Source organism: Lycorma delicatula, chromosome 11 (assembly GCF_047948215.1).
Source record: "Lycorma delicatula isolate Av1 chromosome 11, ASM4794821v1, whole genome shotgun sequence".
In the NCBI taxonomy this organism is placed as follows: Eukaryota; Metazoa; Arthropoda; class Insecta; order Hemiptera; family Fulgoridae; genus Lycorma; species Lycorma delicatula.
In genome coordinates, this window is record NC_134465.1 from 76,187,986 (window position 1) to 76,208,663 (window position 20,678).

At 29.2% G+C, this 20,678-nt stretch overlaps 1 protein-coding gene and 1 long non-coding RNA gene across 7 annotated transcripts in view; one reads left to right on the forward strand and one right to left on the reverse strand.

Moving 5' to 3' along the window:
- Positions 1–20,678, forward strand: part of LOC142332058 (uncharacterized) — a 100,439-nt gene that overhangs the window by 38,399 nt on the left and 41,362 nt on the right. For 3 of the 4 annotated variants that reach the window (XR_012758139.1, XR_012758140.1, XR_012758138.1), the window contains exon 5: positions 10,190–10,392. The exons of the other annotated variant lie outside the window; for it this stretch is intronic. This is a non-coding gene — a long non-coding RNA (uncharacterized LOC142332058). The remainder of the gene's footprint in view (positions 1–10,189; positions 10,393–20,678) is intronic. 4 annotated transcript variants of the gene reach the window in all.
- Positions 1–20,678, reverse strand: part of yl (Putative vitellogenin receptor yl) — a 144,566-nt gene that overhangs the window by 5,517 nt on the left and 118,371 nt on the right. For all 3 annotated transcript variants that reach the window (XM_075378230.1, XM_075378231.1, XM_075378232.1), the window contains exons 27-30: positions 20,390–20,609; positions 16,495–16,616; positions 12,536–12,756; positions 10,176–10,302 (exon numbers count right to left, since the gene is read on the reverse strand). In XM_075378230.1, the coding sequence (XP_075234345.1) occupies positions 10,176–10,302; positions 12,536–12,756; positions 16,495–16,616; positions 20,390–20,609 (690 nt within the window). The remainder of the gene's footprint in view (positions 1–10,175; positions 10,303–12,535; positions 12,757–16,494; positions 16,617–20,389; positions 20,610–20,678) is intronic.

A 20,678-nucleotide genomic window follows, 5' to 3' on the forward strand; every position in this document is an offset into this window, starting at 1 on the left:
TGAAGCATAACTTTTATGAAAGTAATGAAAAAAATTAATTCTCATTTTCAGTTCAGAATGTAATACAGTTAACTTTATTATTTATGCGATGAAAAAAAAATATGAAACAGTTTTATAATAAAAATTAGAGGTTAGCGCAAAAAAAAATTAGAGGAGGGGAATAAATTCTAAGAAACATTTTTCTAGAAATATCGGTATATTGGTTAGAGCTGTTTAAAACAGTGAGAGGTTGTGTTTATTTTTACACTTGATTTTATATTTTTATGGCATTTTAATATTATATCAAGAATTTACTATTGTGACTATTCAAAAGGATATTGTATTACAAAACTACTTTTTGTATATTTATTTAATTTCCATATTTGCCGGCTTTTAATTTAATTTTCAGATTAACCTACAGCCTGTAGTGAGAGATTAAATATGGATCAGCTACCAATCATTCCAATGTTGAGAATAAAACAAATGATTCTTATCAACTAAATTCTAGAAAATGTGAACCCTTAGCACCATCAATAGGGATCCCAGGAAACAATCTTGTCTTAAAATAATTAGAGATAAAGTTGTATTCGATCTGGAAGCGAGACAGATTGCAGATTCACAGTCAACTCCTACACCATAGCAGACAGTGCCAGTCTTGTGTACCCTAAAGAAATGCAACCTCCTGCTGCTGTCACTCCTGAATTACCTGTATCAAAATGTTACAAGGGCCTCCCGATGACAAATGATAACACTGAGACTTCTTGAAAGTTCACCATTAGGCCCCCACTGATAGTACTATACAGCATTACTGATGTTATGTAACTCTGAGTTGCTAGAAACGATGATTAGTAAATGTGACTATAGTATAAATATAATTAGCCCTAAGCAACTATGTATGATCGCAAAATATGTTAACATGTGCAAGAGGATAATTGATTTGTTTCGAGAACACAATTTGATTGGTCATACCTTCACAAGGAAAAATGAAGGCATTTCACACTGTTCTGAGGAACTTACACTTATTGGTTTCAATAGATATCATCAAGGGAGAACTTGAGGAACAAGGACACATCCGACTCTAAGAGGAATTCATGGACGAAATACGTGAGCACTATCTCACGCACTACTCCCACGTCTACTGTATGGAAGAAAATTCATGCAATTTTCGGATCACCAAAACAATCTATTCTCGGCCTTATTGATGAAGGAGAACCCCTTTCATCACCCTCAGAAGTGGAAATAGTCTAGCAAAATCTTTCCGCTCGGTGTCTCTCACCTCATCATATAATAACGATTTTCAACGGTACAAGATACAAATAGAAGTATTATCGTTAAACATTGGTGATTCGGTTGGTGAATTAAACACTCCGTTTGTATTTAAGGAATTGTTACATGCACTTAAAAACTCATGGGACACTTCCCCTGGACCGGACACATTCGCCTTTCCATGCTTTCACACCTTCCTAATTCGACACTACAACAACTTTTGAATATTTTCAACGGTTATTCTCCGAACAAGTCTTCCCACCCGGCTGGTCAGAAGCATTTATTATACCAGTACTAAAACCTGGTAAAGACCAAATCAACCCCTCAAGCTACCGCCCTATTTCATTAACAAGCGTTTTGTGTAAAATAATGGATAGAATGGTAAACCGCAGACTTACATGGTACTTGGAGAAACATGGCTTTCTATCTCCAGAACAGTGTGGTTTTCGACAAGGTGTGGTGTGGTTTTCTATTGACCATTTAGTGTCACTAGAAACAGCCATACAAAACGCTTTCCTAAATCGCCAGCACCTCATCACTATCTTCTTCGATATAAAAAAGGCGTATGACACAGCCTGGCCACGTGGTATTCTTAACACTCTCAAAGAATGGGGAATCAAGGGCAATATGCTTGCTTTTATCCGGGGATTCTTAAATCACCGAACGGCTCGTTTTCGTGTGGATGATTCGCTCTGATAGTGTCATCTTGGAGAATGGAGTGCCCCAAGGTAGTATATTAAGTGCCACCTTATTTTCTGTATTTTACATTAAAAATTGATTAAAAATTGTTGTCTGGCCTTAAAAGGGTTAATAAATATATTCTTACTCCAAGTTTTCAGTTATTGTAATAAATATTAATTGCTGTTTATTGTAGTTATAATATAAATTTCTTATCCTATATGTGGTTGTTTGAAAAAACATATGAGCTCCTTAATATGTTTTTAAATAAAATCAATTAAATATATATGAGGCGTAATTATAAATAACTGTGTAAAAACTAATTGCTACACAAATTTCATTTAACAGTAAAGTTAATAACATTTACAATTATTTATTTTTGATTTAAAAAAATTTCAGAATTAGAATAAACAATTCACACAAAAAACCAAAACCAATTAAAATGAAAACAATTCACACGCACAAACATATATTAAATAAAAACTGTCCAATTAAAGTTAAATTTTAAAAAACAAACGATTAAAAATATATTTTTTAATACCATTTTAATACATGCACAGATTAAGTTTTAACTCTAAAATTTACCATAACTGATCAATATCTAATAAATAAAATGATAAAAACAGAATATAATATATTATATTAGAAACAATATATTAAAAGTAGAAAAAATATATATATATTAAATATTAGACTATATTCGTAGGATGAAAAATAAGATGCATATGGTTTACTGAGGATAGGTTATTCTAGCTGATTGGACAGACACCCTTGAAAGACTGTTAACATACAAGAGCATTTGGCTTCATAAGAGCCAAACACTCTTGTGTGGAAGTGAAGCACGGACAATGACAAAGATTGAGAGGAACTGAATTGAGGCTTTTGAGATGTGGATATGAAGAAAGTAAGGAATAAGGAAGTAATGAACAGGATTAAAAAAGAAAGCGTACTTATGCAGGAAGTACACAAAAGAAAAGGAAACTGGTTAGGATATATGGTTAGTTAGACGAAGTGGAAGCTTTACGACTGCAGTGAAAGAGTTAGTAAAAGGAGAAAGTAAGGGAGGAAGAAGTTAATATATGAAGTGAAGACTGGAAACTACAAGAGGATGAAGAAGAAACCTTTGATGGATGTAGGTAGTGGTGCCACAGGCTTTAATGTTCAATTTTTATTTAAACTGAAAACAATGAAAAGCTCAAAAATTGTAACATATATATATATATATATATATATATATATATATATATATATATATATATATATATATATATATATATATATATACCTACAACATATATTCAATATTTTTATGAAAACTACATAGCTTTTTAAGAATGTCATATTCTGAATTAATTTGTCTATTAAGAATGATCAAAATTGCCTTAATTTTTTATATTTTTTGACAAAAAAATCTCTAAACTCCTAATGTGAAGAAATGAGAAAATAATAAATAAGTAGGTAGTAATTATTTTTTATTTACAATACTTAGATAAGCTACCTGTCTGTGTCTGGTGTTGAGGTATGTAAACAAGCACATTCTTATATTTTCAAACAAAAAGGGAACACTTGTATCACTCAAGTCAGACTGATTTTGTTATTTATTGGTCTGCGATTGCTATAAAATATTATTGGCTCAATAATGAAGTTGATACTAAAATATTAGGGATGCTGAAAGGACTGACTTTCTAGTAAAGAAAGAAAGTAGTACTTCGTTTATTGGTCCTGAAGCTATTTGTGGAGTCAACATAAACCTTGGATAGAACAGTAGTTAAACAATACATTTTTTTTTAAAAACAGACATCAGAAAACCCGAGCAATAATGAAAATTTGTAGACCTCTCTGAATTTTTATCAAGACTGAATAAATTTAGTCTTAAAAAAGTTATTTGTTTTCTAACTGCAAGTGTTATGTTTAGATATCATTTAAAATATTATAAAATTCTATAAAGAAAAATCTGTTTGTAGACTTGGCAAACAATTCAATGAGGTTTCTAGGCATATTTCCTACAATAAAAGTGGCTTCAATATAAAATAATTTTTTTTTAGTGTTCCTCCTTCCATGTGTAGGATCTCTACTAATAAGTCAGCCTTTCATCTGTTTAAAGATGTAAGTAATAACTAGGATTAGAATAGTAAGAAGTTAACAAACATTCTTTCAGGTTAAGACCATTGCTTTACCTGATTGATCAAAATATTTTTAAAGTCAGCGTTTTATAAATGCACATATAGTTTTTTACACAAATTGATAACATATTTTTTATTTTACTGCCAAAATATTAATACATATACATTTACTCATCATCTACCCTAACACTAATTACAGTTTTATATATATATTTTTTTTAAATAATGCCAATAAGAAATGAATTTTGTAATGTGTGGAAAATGACACCTAAAATATACACCCTTAAGAATCTCAAATTTTTATTGGTATATGATGTTAATTATAAAAATCACACAAATTACCATTTTACTACAGAGTTTACTATTAATTACAATTCATTATCACAAACAAATATGGTTAATACATATGAGTTAATTACATAAGTCACAGGCAGTAATTAAAATAAAAGTTAAAAACAACTGCAGTAAATTGTAAAATTATATAACAAAAAAAAATGAACGTACAGGTGTAATGATTTGTAATGAGGAATTTCACATGTAATGGATAATATGTAACGAATGAAAAACTTTACTTTAGCACTTTCACGAATCTAATCAAAGATTTATAATTTCTTTTTGAAAAAAATTATGATATTTAGTAAAAGTAAGAACAAAAAATCAATAATTAGTTAAAATAATTTAATCACATAGGACCTTCAAATTGCTGTTACTAAATGCATTTAAGATTAACAGAGAATAGATTAAATGCATATATTTTTTCAATTATGACCATTCTAGTGTGAAATATAAAATTATTACCGTTAGAAAATAGAAAATAAACTTCAACAATATGTATAATGAAAGATGAACCATGACTTTAGAAACTTGATAGTAAAATCATAATTTAATTTAATTCATGCTTTAAAAACTATCTCATATATAATAAACTTCATAAAATATATTTGAAAACCTTACAAATGTTAATAAATGAAGAAAATACATAATCTTTCACCCATTTTTTTTTTTTATATAATTCATTTTAAAGGTCATGCACACATGTTACTTCCAATAGACAAAATCCATTTTAGGAGGAGATATTTTAGAAACTATTTTCCTTACAGTGTAAAAAAATACAAAAATTACCTGTGTTTTTATAAAAAAATAAAAAAGCTATTATATTCTTCTCTAAAATGTTCAGTTAATGAAGTGAGGAACAAATTAAAAAAACCATTTGGTGAAAACTTAAAAAATCTAAATTTAAAAAAGTAATATTTTTTTATTTATTTAAATATACATAACATAGAAAAAAACTGCTCGAATGAAAATAACATACTTACAAAGATGTCACTACTGAGTGTGAGCTAAGATTTTTGAAATATATAAAAATATATATTATTCTTTTTATCCCAAAATTTACAATTATTTCTCTTAATTTTTTTGAAAATTTAAGAGAAATAAATTTATTTATTTTTTTTCAAAAAATATTTTGAATATTATAACATCAGACTATCATCATCATTACAAAGTAATATTGATGACAAAAAAAATTTAAATATTTTTCACTTAAGTTATCTGGATCGAAAATGTATAATGGGATCGCCACAAAAAAATAATACATCTGTCCATTTAGATAAGGATTGAATATAAATCTAAAACAATTTTTAAAAAAAGGGTTGAATTAAGGACATTCTTTATTTTGTTAAAAAAAAAATTACTTTGTCTACTAGAAAAATATCACTTTTAACCCTGAAAGAGTTATGAAAAACAGTTAAAATATTGCCATCCTTAATTAAACACATTAGTAAAAATAATCCTAATAAAAATACAATGCATGTGAGCATCTTACAAAACTGGAGAAAAAAAAAATTTTAGAACAAATTTTTGGGGTGTATTAGATCAGTAAAAGATCAAGTATAATTTAGTTCAAATGACTCAATGCAAAACCAAGATACTATGATGTTAATAGGCTAATTATAACCTGTTTAATCTTTTTTTTAATTATCTATTACTTTATGTGAACAATCAAAAAACATTTGTGTTGTCTTTCAATGCAAATATGAATAAACATTTAAAATAAATACATCTAATAAAACAATAAATTTTATTGCATAATTTATTCAAATCTTGTCTTAGAAGATAAATCTTCTCATGAACTACTCAATGGAAATACGGTATACTTTTATACCATATAAGCATTATCCTTTGCTACAATATTTGAAATTAAACTTAATTTAAATAAAAATTAAGATAAATTCTGTATTGAAGTTATTTGCTTATTACTTGATAATGTAATTTCAATATTACATAATTCTACTAGAAATTAAATTAAAGAATTCATATTTAAGAACAATGTCAGATAGGTTTTTTCTTATTTATCTTCTTATTTAGTCTTCAAAATCTTGTAGTCAGATTCAATGTGGCAGATATTTTAAGAAAGTTGTATTTTGATTTTCAATAAAGGTAAGAGATTTTCTTTTGTAATAAAGTTCGTGTTTTAATGTTACTATTGAGCAGTCATAGTTTCATTGTTTAATTAATCGCTGAATAAAAAAGGTAAAGAATAATTTCTGTTAATACAGGAGAAATTTTTTGGTTATTTGTTAAAAATGTTTCGTCACTTCACATAAGCATACAGAATAATAAAAACCTCTACTTATCTGTACAGCTGTTTCACTGTGGAGGGATGTGAAGAAACTATTTTCTCTATCGACAATAGAGATTCTCTCCCATTTTAATGGAAACATTATTTTCTTTCCCAACCCTTTATCCAAATCGCTGTTAATTAAAAAAATGAAAGTGTACATATACACACACTACATAGCATTCCTACAAAAACAGTTCACTGCAAATAGAAAATTTTTACCTTTAGTCTTAACTTAAACTTTTTTTTAATGACAACGTATTGAAACCGAAAAGCAGAAAAAACTTACAGATATCACTTCTTAAATAAACCTAATATACATTCATTTATAAATAGTCTTAATATTCACTTGATAAATACAATCTCTATGTTTAAATTATTGAATGTTATGTTTATTATTGAATAGTATTTGAAAGTATTGAATGTTGAAATCACACAATCGGGAAAGCATATAAAAAATGGGTTATTTTTTCCTTTTAGACAATTATTTACTATATAAGCTCCAGACTTATGCATGGGAATATGATATGAACTATTTTTAATATATAAAAAATATGAAGCCTGACTGGAATTGAACCCAAAACTTTTCAGATGAAAAACAAAGACACTACCCACTCTGCTGAGAAGGTCACCATTTCATGTAAAATTTACCATACAATTCCTACAGATTTCTTAGTAAATGAAAAGCTAAAGGACAGCATAAAAATAAGATAAAGGACAGCATAAAAATAAATTCAATTTTTTCATCTAGCAGTTCATAAGAAATGACTTTTCAGTCATGCAAGTTTTTTCTTTTGTGATGCATACTACGAAATTCTTTGCTCTGTTTAACACACTACATGTACACAATTACACATTGTTTACACAAGTTGTAAACACATTTGGTTTGTATCATCAGCTCACTAGAAAATTCTACGCATTTCTTCTAAAACATTAATGCAAATCTGTGTAGTTTTCCTTAACATTCTTTATGTAAAAACAGAAAATCCTTGCATTCAATTAATTTTTATTTATAATTTTTTTTTATTTCTTTATCAATATTAAGATAACATTAAAACAGGGGTCTTGGGGCACAGAAAAATTTTATTTTAAAATTCTGAGTCCTATGTAGTAGTAGGCAGAGTCAACGTGCTCAAAACTTATATGAAAATATCTTGATTGAAAGTCAATTATTAGAAATTAGATGGTCTTGGAGACCAGTAAAAGACCTGAACTAAAGACCAGTCCTTATATAAAAAAATTGTTGAAAAACCATTTTTTTTTTAAATTATAAAGTTTCCAACTTAAGTATTAAATAAAAAATTTAAATCATACTGTGAATGAATAAACTCAATAAGGAACAATCTTTAAATAACACAGGTCAACAAAAAAAAAAGTAATTTGGAACTGAGATAAAAGTAGGTGAATTATAATGTATTTTTTATGCTAAATCTTAAAATGAAATCAGCTTTTTTCATCAGCATCAAATTTTTAGTTATGACCCCCCTGATCCTTTAAAGTATTGAGATGAATGAAAAAATACTAAATAATAGAATAATAGAAAGGCAAAAAGGCTCTTTTTTCCTTTTAACTACTGGGTTAGTTTAACGTAGTACTTGGTGCATGCTATATGTGGAGCTCAGGATTTATCTTGGTCTTCCAAGGGATAGTCAAAAATTGTTTGTAAGCAGTTTTCAGCAGATTTGATACTGATTTTCATTGATTTTTCATAGAGAATTCTTCACAAACATAACAAAAATTATTTGAAGAATTTTTACAAGCCCAATTTTTATTTATCATAAAATTCAAAATGTTTTAATGAATGAAAATAAACTGAAATATTACAGAAATACTTACTTATAAAAATAATTAAGTTTAATTTATAAATACTTAATTACTTAAAATACTTCATAAGATTGTTTCATCATGGAGTGCAATAAAACAGAGCGCAAAACACACACATACACACAACCTAGCAGATCTTGATGTTCAATAAAATAATATCAAAAGTTGTTCTGTCATAAAAATCTTTCACTAAATTTATGGTATCACTTATGAAACAATCTTTATAATATGTGTATGATAAAACCACTACCACAACTAAAGAACACAGCAAGTCATATCAAGAGCTTAACATATAATGAAGAAAATTTCATCACATTGAATTACTCATTACTTGACACACTGATATGTCTACACATGTCTGGCTTGACATGAAATGACATCAATCGACTGTTATGTATCGAATATAGATCTACAGCATGCATCACAATATAAATCAGATGTGAATAAGCAAACATACAGATGTACTTTGTTTTGTTTACTCCATGAATGATGGAACAAATAAATTGTTACATGATTGGTTGTTTCAGAATACGTATTCAAATTCAGCATATCTTATACTATATAGAACACCTACTCCCTTTTCAGTTCCAAATGTTATGTTGACCAGTGTACTCTACATATTAATTTTTTTTAAAATGAACTTATGACCAACATTATTTTTAAAGCCTGACTTATTATTTTTTTACACACAACTATCTATAACTGAATATTAATTAAAATATTACTATACTGTTTCTAAGGGATAGAAGTGAAAAAATATTATACTATTAAACTATATATAAAATAAGAAATCTCATAAGAAAAAAGATAGAAGGATGATATATATATATATATGCATTCACCTTTGGATTGTTTAGTAACATTTGCCAGAGATAGGAAAATAAATTACCAAGAGTAGTGATGAAATGAGTATCATCAGAGAAGAGAAACAGATCATGTCCTAGGGGTAGATTTTTGGACAATACAAACAAGAAAATGGCAGCACGATGACTAACATAGTTCAATGTTATCTGAAAACGTTTGTCTTATGACTTCCTTGATGTTCTGGCAACCAGTTGTGATTCCTTTATCACATATATGTGTATATACATATATGTGTGTGTGTGTGTGCATACTAATGTAGAAATTATAATTAGTAAATTAATAAATATTTAGTAGGATTCTTTTAATTGATACCAACGGACCGGTAAACTGCCTGAAGACAATATACTAATCAGAGATGCTTACTTACTTATACAATGTGCAGATGTTCTGTAAAATTCAAAATAAATAATAACTGTAATGTTTTAGAACAATTAAGGAGTACATGTGATGATTAGTTGTCCATGTCGGCAAGTATTTTTGCTTAGGTAATGTGTTTATAAAAAAAGAGATCACCTGGTTCATGTGCAAGTAACACCATCCATTATTGTTAATTAAAATTAATGTAATATTATTAATCAACAGTAAAAGGTAATAGTAAAAAGATAAGAAATTCTAAAAAATAGGGATCTACCTTAAAAAGAAAAAAACTATTTTTAGTAATACATATAACAAGCAGCAGTACATGTTTGTTAGTGTTAAAAAACCAATAAGCTACTTCACAAAATTATTTTACAAATAAAATTATAAATGTAACTCATTATACTGTTAATTAGTAAATAAATATAACCAACAAATTAAACAGTAACATTAACTGTATTTACTTCTATATTTATAGGATTCTCATATTGATGTTCTCCTGGACTTAATTTTGTATGATGAAACTGTGATTTGGCATGAGAATTATTAATGACTGGTGAAAGTCCATAAGTTGTATTGTCAAAATGCATTCTGAAAAAAAAGAAAAACAAATTCAACAACACACAGCGTTAATCTCGTAACACAAGGAGGCTTGTATATCAATGATACTTTGTAATAAAAGTTAGTGGGATCTTATTTAATAACTTAAAGATGTTCAAATAACTTGTATTGCTGTTCCATGGCATCAAATCCCTTCTTCACATTACTTTTTTTTATGTTAATGTACTATAAAAAAGAAATAATAAAATCTATTAAAAGACATAATGGATATAAATTATGCTGGGAAAAAGGTTCTTCGTGTTTTAATGCACAAGTAAAATGCACAAGTTTTTTTTATATTTCAAATGAGTTTAAATGAATTTAACCAAGTATGTACAGTTTTGATTGACCATTATTTTTCCTTTTTGAGGTAAAATCATAAACCCGAGTCACCAAAGATATGTGGGGGTCTAGTAGAGTTGTCAGAACAGAAGAAAATACTTTTTCTATCGATCAATTCTGTTCATTTTATCTTGACTGTTTGGCACACTCTTTCTGGTTGTTGACAGCAGAGGTTAGAATAATCATTTGACAGCAGCTAACTGTAAACAATTCTTTTCCAATCTCATCACACACACACACACACACACACACAGTATCACTTTTCTTGGTGTCAATTGACTTTGCCACCATTTATGGAGCTTCAACTTGCCTCAGCTGCCATCTTTACCGTACATTATTATCACACATGATCCATTTTTCATTGCTCGTAAAGATCTGTTTAAAAAATTGTTTGATTTCGTTCCATTTTAGCGATGATAGGGGATGGAATTCAATCCATCAAATTTTTCATTATTAAATCAAGTGGCACCAAAATACAGAGTTTTTTTGTGTCCACTCTTCTTCAAACAACTTAAAACTCTTTTTTAGCTGAGGTTTAGTCTATTAACTGTATCATGATCGCTGATGTGCTGATTTTCCTCAATTTTTTTCATTATTTCATTGACTTTTTCAATCATTAGCAGACCAAAGTAAGGTGCACTAATGATATCAAAATATCTGAACCATCTTTGGAGCACATGCACTGATACTGCATCATGTAGATAAACGTAACATTTTTTTAGTATCTGAATTGGATTCTTCCCTTTTTTATAATAAAATTTTTAAATGTATTGAATTTCTTCTTTGATTTCACTTATTTTCAAAACACAATAACTTTTAAATAAATAAATTTGTATAATAAAAGAAAATCATAACCTTTCTGTCATGTCACCTTTCAAAAGCACACAAGTGTTGCCTGATTTAATAAGTATTATCAAAGTTATGTGATCCTAAAACCACCTACCAGGAGAATTTTCCTATAAAAACATTGTAGGAATATACAGCAGAAAAATCAATGAATAAAGTTTTATAGGGAGAAAAAGAAATTGATCGTGATTTCAGAGGAGAACCTATATTACTATTTGACTTTGAAATAGCTGTGAAAGATTTAAATAGGAATTAAGCAGTATGAACTGATGATATATTATCTGAATAACTGCGCTGTCTGGTAGAAGGAGTTCTAAATAAGCTTTACATATTAGTAGAAAAATACATGAGACTGAAGAAACACCTCAATTAAGAGAACAATTGTTACCGTACCAAAAAAAAAGCAGAAGCAGATGAATGTAAGCATGATCGCAGTATTAGTTTTACATCTAATGCATTGAAAATACTCAGTAGGGCAATTCACAGGTGAATAGAATGTGTAAATGGATGATGACCAATTTAGTTGCAAAGAAAGTAATTATGGCACAAAGAATAGTGCAAAGAAAAAACAGGTTTTAGAAGAATAAATCCATCTACAAGGTATTCATAGATCTTGAATTTATAATGTAGAATAATATTTCTAAATTTTGCAGAAAACTGGATTGTAATGTAAGGAAAGAAGATACATACAATTTGCATAAGAATCGGCTAGCAGTGATAAGAGTATACAAAGAAAGCCACGCTTTGATTCAGAAAGAAGTAATACAAGGATGTAGTCTGTTTTTACTCTTTTCAATTAAATATAAGGAAGAAACACAAGAATTGAAGTGCAAATGTAAGAGAAGAATTATCAAAGGAGAAAAAAAAATGAGATTCATTGATGAAATTCTTTTGGTAGAAACAAGAAATGAGTTACAGAAATTCTGAAGGCTTACTATCAGGTGAGAAATTAAATTTGAAAATAAAGATTAGCACAGAACAGAAACAAATGGAAATTAGTATTAAATAAATGTAAAGAAAATAACATGATACTTACGAATGAAATGATAATCTTTTTCTGCAAAATTGTGGTAAATAACAACTAGTTAACGCTCTGCTGTAATACAGGAACACAATAACGGATGGTACAGCCAAACATATGATTGCGATTAACAACCACCATAAATTGCTTTTCTCGTTTGCATTATTTAAAGTATTAAGTTTATTAATTTCTGATAATATACCTGTATTACCTTCAAAAAATACAACTCTAGTTTCCTAAAAACAATTAAATAAAGATGAATTAACATTTATTATTCTACATTGTTCCAAATTATTAATATTTAAAAACACAAAATTGATCTTTTCTATTATCATTAATATTAAATTGTTGACTACTATTCCGTAGATGCTAATAATTAAATTTTAACTATAGCATAAAGCTTTAGTTTTAATCTCAGTTGATATGTTAATCTCACACTTCTCCCTTCTAACTACTTTGCTACTCCTACTACAACCAGCAGCCAAAAGAACTTACGCACTGCTACATACATATATATATAGTATATTCAATACATATATGAAATAAATACAAAAATTGAGAGAGGTCCTTAAATCATTTTCAGTTTTAATTATAAATATTATGTTGTTTGTTTATTTTTCCAAATAGCTTACCAGCTATTGCCAGGTCTGGGTGTGTGTTTATATAGGCAAATGCAATTACAGTTACCAGCTTGCAAGGCCTGATGTAGCTGCAGACGTAATGCAATGTAATTGTAAACATACCGGTAAACATGTAGTCTGGAACAGACTCAGGTCGACCTCTTCTGAGACATGTACTTAATTGAAATCCACCCACCAAAGAACACCGGCATCCATAGTCTGACATTCAAATCTATATAAAAGCTATTGACTTCACAAGGACTTAAACTTTAGAATTCTCGACTTCAAAAATCAGCTGATTTTGTGATAAGTGTAAACAGTAAAATTACCCGGTGGGTTAAATACTATGTAATTAATATATTAGTAGGTAAAAATGTAGCATCTGATTACTTTTGGATTTTATCATAGATTGAGAATAATAAAATTTTAATGACCTCTTACAACTACTTTGAGTACATTGACTACTTATGAATATTATTATGATTCCTTTGAAGCAGTCCTTACAAATCCATAATATGAAAAAACTTACTAAATGCCCTTTCAGACAGAGAATTCCATCCTACCCAAATTCCTCATGAATTAAGGGTATCTTAACTCGGGATGAAAATGGCACATTATTGATTAACAATTTTTTGTCGATCAGCTCAATTATATATTTTAATACCTTACAGGTTCAGGCTTCCAAACTGAAAATCATCATCCATCAGTGGAATTGCATGATATTTCGATGTATCCAACCGAACTGTATGAATGAACGGTTAAATGAAATCCTTAATGAAGGATTAGAATCTTCTTATTCACCTGATGTAGACTAGCAGACTAGTTTATTCCTCAAATTATATGAAACTGAAGTTAAAAATGTAATATCCTTGATGTTATGTCTACAGTTCCTCAATGATACGAGTTCTTACTACTTTCTAGGCTTGTAAATCTGCCATCTCGAATTCCACTCCTTTGAATATAGAAAGTCAAGACAAAATATAAGTGCTTTTGTTGTTGCTAAAAAGTTTTGAAAGATCCAGTTTTTTTATAATGAAATTTGTGAATTTTGTATATAAATATTTTCATTTTAATAAAGTTGATAATTCATAATACAGATCTTTCATTAAAACATAATTTATTTATAATAAATACACTTTGATGCGATTTTTCTTTTTTTTTGCATACTTGAAATTTTATCATAAGAAATAAGTACCGCAATAATTGAAATATTGTTATAACTTAGAAATTCTTTTAACAATTTTCATGTGTTATAATTTAATATAAATTTTAAAATTAATGTGAAAATGGGAGTACTGTGATGGTGAATTATAAAAAATTTATACCTGTGTTTGTTCATTTTGAAAAGGAGGGTGGATTATCTTTTTCTATTGTGTACCTTATGCTACTTCTCTGCTTTATTAGGATTAATAAGCTTTTTAAATTTATTCTGATTTTTATTTTATTATTAAGCTGATGCATTTACTCAATCATTCAACTTGAAATTATTTTCCTACTTTATTCCTAGATGGACTGGATCAAAGTAACAAACAAGGTCTGTTCAGAAAATATTTTAATTAACATTTCAGAAAATATTTTTAACTACATGCCAACGTATTTAGTGACATGCAGTTGGCAGCATTGTATTCCACATAACTTTCTCTGTAACCACATGTTCTTGGATTGTTGATATCTTGTTTTTTTGTTATTATTATTTGAGTGCAATGTGTTGGTATTGATTTTTATAATGTGTGATTTTTGGTAACAATGATACAACGTAAAACTTTGCATGAAACGGGGGAAAACTTTCACAGAAACGTTTTAACTTTTGAAACAAGCATATGTAGATGATGCTCTGGGTTGTGCGCAATGTTACGAATGGTTTTCATGATTAAAAGTGGTCATCAGTTGATTGAAGGTGACCTTTGATCAGGAAGGCCTTCGACTTCCTGATCAATGATGATACTCGCATTCAGAAAATCGACGATCTGGTGCATGCAAATCGCCGATTGACTGTCAGAGAACTTGCAAGTGAGCATCTTAATTGGATCATGCCATGACATTTTGACTGAAAGACAGAATACGCATCGAGTTGCAGCTAAGTTTGTTCCTCGTTTGATGACCGACGAACAGCAGAAAGAACATCAAGTGGACATTTGCTGGCAACTTCTTGAACGAGCTGATGATGATGAAACATTCATGCAAAGGATCATAATGGGAGACAAAAGCCATGTTTACGGCTATGATATTTAGTGATGAACGGTTGACAGCATTTTGTTTCACATAACCTCCTCTGTAACCACATGTTCTTGAATTGTTGATATCTTGTTTATTTTTTGTGTTATTGTTATTTGAGTGTAACATTTTAAGTGTTAGTAGCGGTACATTTTTTGGGAGCAATAATACAACATAAAATTTTGTGTGATACTGTGAAAAACAGTCACAGAAACTTTTCAAGTTTTGAAACAAGCTTATGGAGATGGTGCTCTGGGTCATACACAATATTGTGAATGGTTTTCATGATTTAAAAGTGGTTGTCAGTCAATTGAAGATGACCTTTGACCAAGAAGGCCTTCGACTTCAACTGATGACATACACATTCAGAAAATCAACAATCTAGTGCATGCAAATCGCCGATTAACTGTCAGAGAACTTGCAGAAAGAGTTAGCATCTCAATTGGATCATGCCATGATATTTTGATTGAAAAACTGAACACGCATCAAGTTGTAGCAAAGTTTGTTCCTCGTTTGATGACCGAACAGTAGGAAGAACATCATGTGGACAATTGCTGGCAACTCCTTGAACAAGCCGATGACAATGAAACCATGCAAAGGATCGTAGTGAGAGACGAAAGCTGGGTTTAGGGCTATGACATCAAGACAAAAAGTTCATATGACTATGACATTGAAACAAAAAGTTCAATCATCAAAAAGTGGCACACTGCAAAAATCGCTCTACTAATACTTAAATAAGTTGCACTCAAATAACAATAACGTGAAAACTAAGCAAGATATCAACAATCCAAGAACATGTGGTTACAGAGGAGGTTATGCAGAACACAATGCTGCCAATGGCACATCACTAGATAACTCTGTTGGTGTGTAATTAAAAACAATCTGTCTATTTTTGAACAAACCTCATATAACTGTTTAATTTCCTAAAAAAGGAACCTTTGAAATGTATGTGGCAAGCAAAAACATAAACAGTAACAATACATTTTTTCACATATTCCTGAATGTGTTTTAAAATATATTTTTAATGATGAAATTCTGGCTGTGAAAAAAATTCTCTTTCAGTGTTCAATCCAATCAAACCTGAGAATAAGCTTAAAATATTTATAAAGAATAGAATTAATTGATAAAAGTAATACTTACAGAATTGAATGGGCAGTCTTCATTGTATGCTACTTTTTTCCCATCTTGACAAAGACAAACTGGTCCAGTTGCACTAAGAACACATAGTTCTGAACAATTTGCTCTTTTACAATAATTTGGATCTATAATTTTAAAAACAAACAAAAAAACTAATGTATTATATAAAGTTACATGAAGTTATACCGTGAGATAAAAATTCTATTGGATTTAAAAGTATGGAGAATAATTAATTAAAATTATATTACCTTACTCCCATTTAAAATATTAACAAAATACAACAATACTAATAAAAAAATAATCATCATTTCTTAGTGTCCATATTTTTGTTTTTACTAATGTCCTTAACTCAAGAATTACTGAATTGATCTTAATGATTTTTTTACCAATATATTTATTTAAATTGAAGATTTTAAGGGAAATTTATTTCAATAATATTGTTATGTTCCACTTTTAGTCGTCTGGTGCTCTTACCTAGCGAAATCTAGAGCTTCCCAGTAAGCTCTCATCATACAATAAGTTCTACATCATGATGCTGCGAGGAGCGGTCATGATCGTATAAGTAACCTGTATTCATTCGGCGCCATATTTTTCATTTTGTCCGGATGGAAAATTAGTGTTACTAGTAGTATACTTGATAATGTTCAAATCTAGTTATGTTAGAATTTATTATTGTCAGTTTAGTTTGTCATGTTAGTTATTATGTCAAGAGTAACAACATATTAAACATAACAATTCAAAGGCAACAAGGAGCTGTTTTATTTCTTCATCATCAAATAAGTCCATATTCGCTCTAAAATCTACCACAACATTTCATGGTACTCCGGGCCAAACAGTTAAGTCGCCGGATCATACCAAATACATTTATTGGATGAGTTGAAAAGTATATGGTAACAGAAAATCACATTTAAGTTACTTTTTGTAAAATAATATTTTATTTAAGTTGGTCTAATATTAGAAATTTAAGAAAGTTATTCTTAAAATATTTTTTTTAATAAGAAAAATGTTATGCTGAAAAATGTTACGTTAGAGTATTATGCTGAATGGAAACCAAATTTCTTTGAAAGTGAGTTGCATACAAGAGATTTCAAGAAAACTCCAAAAATGATTCTAAATTAACATGTTGAACTGTGCACCATTATTTTTCTACTCGTTTTTATTCTGTCTGCTATTTTGTGTTTTTTAAAGAAAAATTTATCTGATGGAGAAATCACTGAATTTATCAGTATATAATCAATATAATAATATTCAATGTATGAGGGGTCTAGATGCAAAATATAATGAGGTTAAGAAAGGATGATTACTATTAAAAAGGTTTACACCAAATAGTAAACGTGCTTTATTGCAAAACTTGACATTTCATATCAATTTACGTGTATGAATGTCTGCATTAGATACAAAGGTGGACATTTCCTACCTTCAGTGAGGAATGTTATGAAATTCAGTTTTGATCGTCAAAAAAACATGCCACTACCAAGGATACTTGACCAAGCTACATACTACTCAAGACAAAATTTACATTTATAATTTTAAAATAGTTCAAGTTTCTTCAAAAAGCGACCTGACCAAAGATAACGCTTTTTGTTATACATGGTCAGAACTTGATCATTCAAAAGGTTCTAGCGAAATCCTGACCCCATAGGGGGAGATACCCTCCATGTGGCAATTTTGGTCACCATGTCACCCCCTCTGTATCTAGCCCTTACGGGCTTTACTGGAGGTCATCTTCAAAACCTCAGCAAAAAACATCATTCAGCCTTGATCTACCCTGAGTCAGGATGCCACCGATGTGAATGTCACGTGTGACCTTCCCATGGTTCTTCTTAAATTGCGTTTTCTTGACTAGAAAAACCCCAAGGTACTTTTGAACCTGAATGTATTTTATGCGCTAGCCTGGCATCTAAACTTGGACTCGCTGACTCACTGCCAAACTGTCTTTGAGAAGCATCATCATTGTCATCTCCGGGCTGAATGTCATCTTACGCTGATGACCCCACAGGTCGAGTAACCTGGCAAAATATCTTCAGCAGTTTATCACAGATTAAAAAATTCAGAATTTACCCCAGAAATAGATGCAATTCAACTGGTCTCCAGTGGATGTAGGGCCAGAACAAAAATTCAACACTGTTATAATGTGCCAAAAGTGGCTTGCTCATGATGCTCCTACTAATATCAATACAGTAGAACTTGTGTTTCTTGTAACAGGACAAATTTACTTGCCAGCAGACCATGTTTTTGACCTAATAGAAATGGAAGTTCATCGAAAACCAGTATAATCCAACCGGATGACTATTTAGAAACTTTTAGTCATTACAGTATTGTGATTAATATTTCTGAGTTTCAGGTATGTGATTAGAAAACTGAGAAATAAAATATCCTGAAAATTTTGTCCAACTGGCATTTTCAAATAAGTAAATGCTTAAGAATCATAATAACATGTAAAAAGCTTTCACAAGATTACAAAGTTCTTAATAGAGGAGAGCCTATAAATCAGACATCAGCAAAACATTATCTCTGATGAAACAAAATAGAACATTAGCTGATATTAATCCATTGACATTACAAAAGGGAGTGAAAATAAAACAGTCAAAGCTAGATTTGTTGCTGTCAAAGCACTATAAGCCATTATGGACTGAGATAGCTGATTTTTGATTTTATTCATAATCAGTATTTAAACACAATGACACAGCTTGTGGAACAAAAGATTAACCCAGTCTATTCATACATTTCATTTACATTCATACATATCATCCTCATTAATCCTCTGAAATAATACGTTATGATGGTTCTGGAGGCTAAACAGAAAAAGGAAGACAGAGAGGTGTGTACCTGGACATTTCCAAATTTTAAACCAAAATAACCAATTTACATTGATTATTAAAATATTTATTTCATGTTCAAAAAATAAATTTGGCTGAAGAATTATTAGAAAAAATTTTATCAAGCTAGATTAAAAACTGTTTGTTTAGGAAGTTCTTTTTTAGCTTGTAGAAAATGGTGTGAAAGGGAAATGTCCAGTTTTGCATCTAGACCCCTCATATAATGAATATTCAGTAATATCAGCATATGCTTACACCTACATTCTCTTGTAAATAAAGAATTATGGTGTAAAAAGATTCACAAATCTCAAAATCACATCCACATTAATTATTATTAATCTTCTACATCTGGTTTATCATTAGATCTATCAAAACACATTTTATTACTGAAAATGTTAAAATTTTTATTATTAACATAGTGATTCTTAATTTCTGCAAATCAGTCAACAAACTACCAAGTTACTGCAGAAATTTGATGACATAATTTTCAGTCGGATTTTACCTCCACCACTAATAAATAATTATTAATATGAAATTAATGCATACACACATGTAACATTTTTTATCATTAATTTTTACAAAGGTCCTTTTAAAGTCCCTACAGCCCAAAATGCAAAAGTTGTTCAGAGGTCAACTTTTTTGATCAAAAGTAATATTTTCTTTTGCCGTAGTTAACAGTGAAAAAAGAAATTAATTGAAAATTTCATTAAATTGCTTTAAAAGTACAATTGGAAAACAATATTAGTAAATAAATCTGGATGAACTCTCCTGGCTTTATACTTTATATAAATGTATATTAATAAATTTAAGGTAAAAAATAATATGTATAAATCTGTACATTCCATACAGTTTCAGCTAATAATCCATGGCTTTACACTGATCCTTTACATACTTTTCTTAATTTTATTAAGATGAACAGGAATTTTTACCTCATAAGGTATAAGCTATTTATAGTAGCCTATTTGACGTTAAATAGTTGCTAATTTGTAGCCTGTTTCTATTATACGACAACAAACAAAACAAAAATAATTTTTATTTCTTTTTCAAATAACTTATAAAAAAATCATTTTTTTATTTACCCTTTATTTGAAGAGCTTCATGCATTATTTCAAGATGATATGGAATACCATAATTTTTTGGTGCTATGCGTTTTAATTCACATCTCCAGTTGACAGAACCATGTATACCACATCTCCAGACATTACCGTGTGATTCTAAGTAATGAAGTGTTACGGGATTATTTGATTCAACTAAGAAATAAGCATAATCTTCAAATATAGCCATATCCACAGGTTTATGCTAGATTAGATTAAAAAAAAAAGTAAAATTAATAAACATATTCGAAATGATGTGTATGTTAAGTGCCAT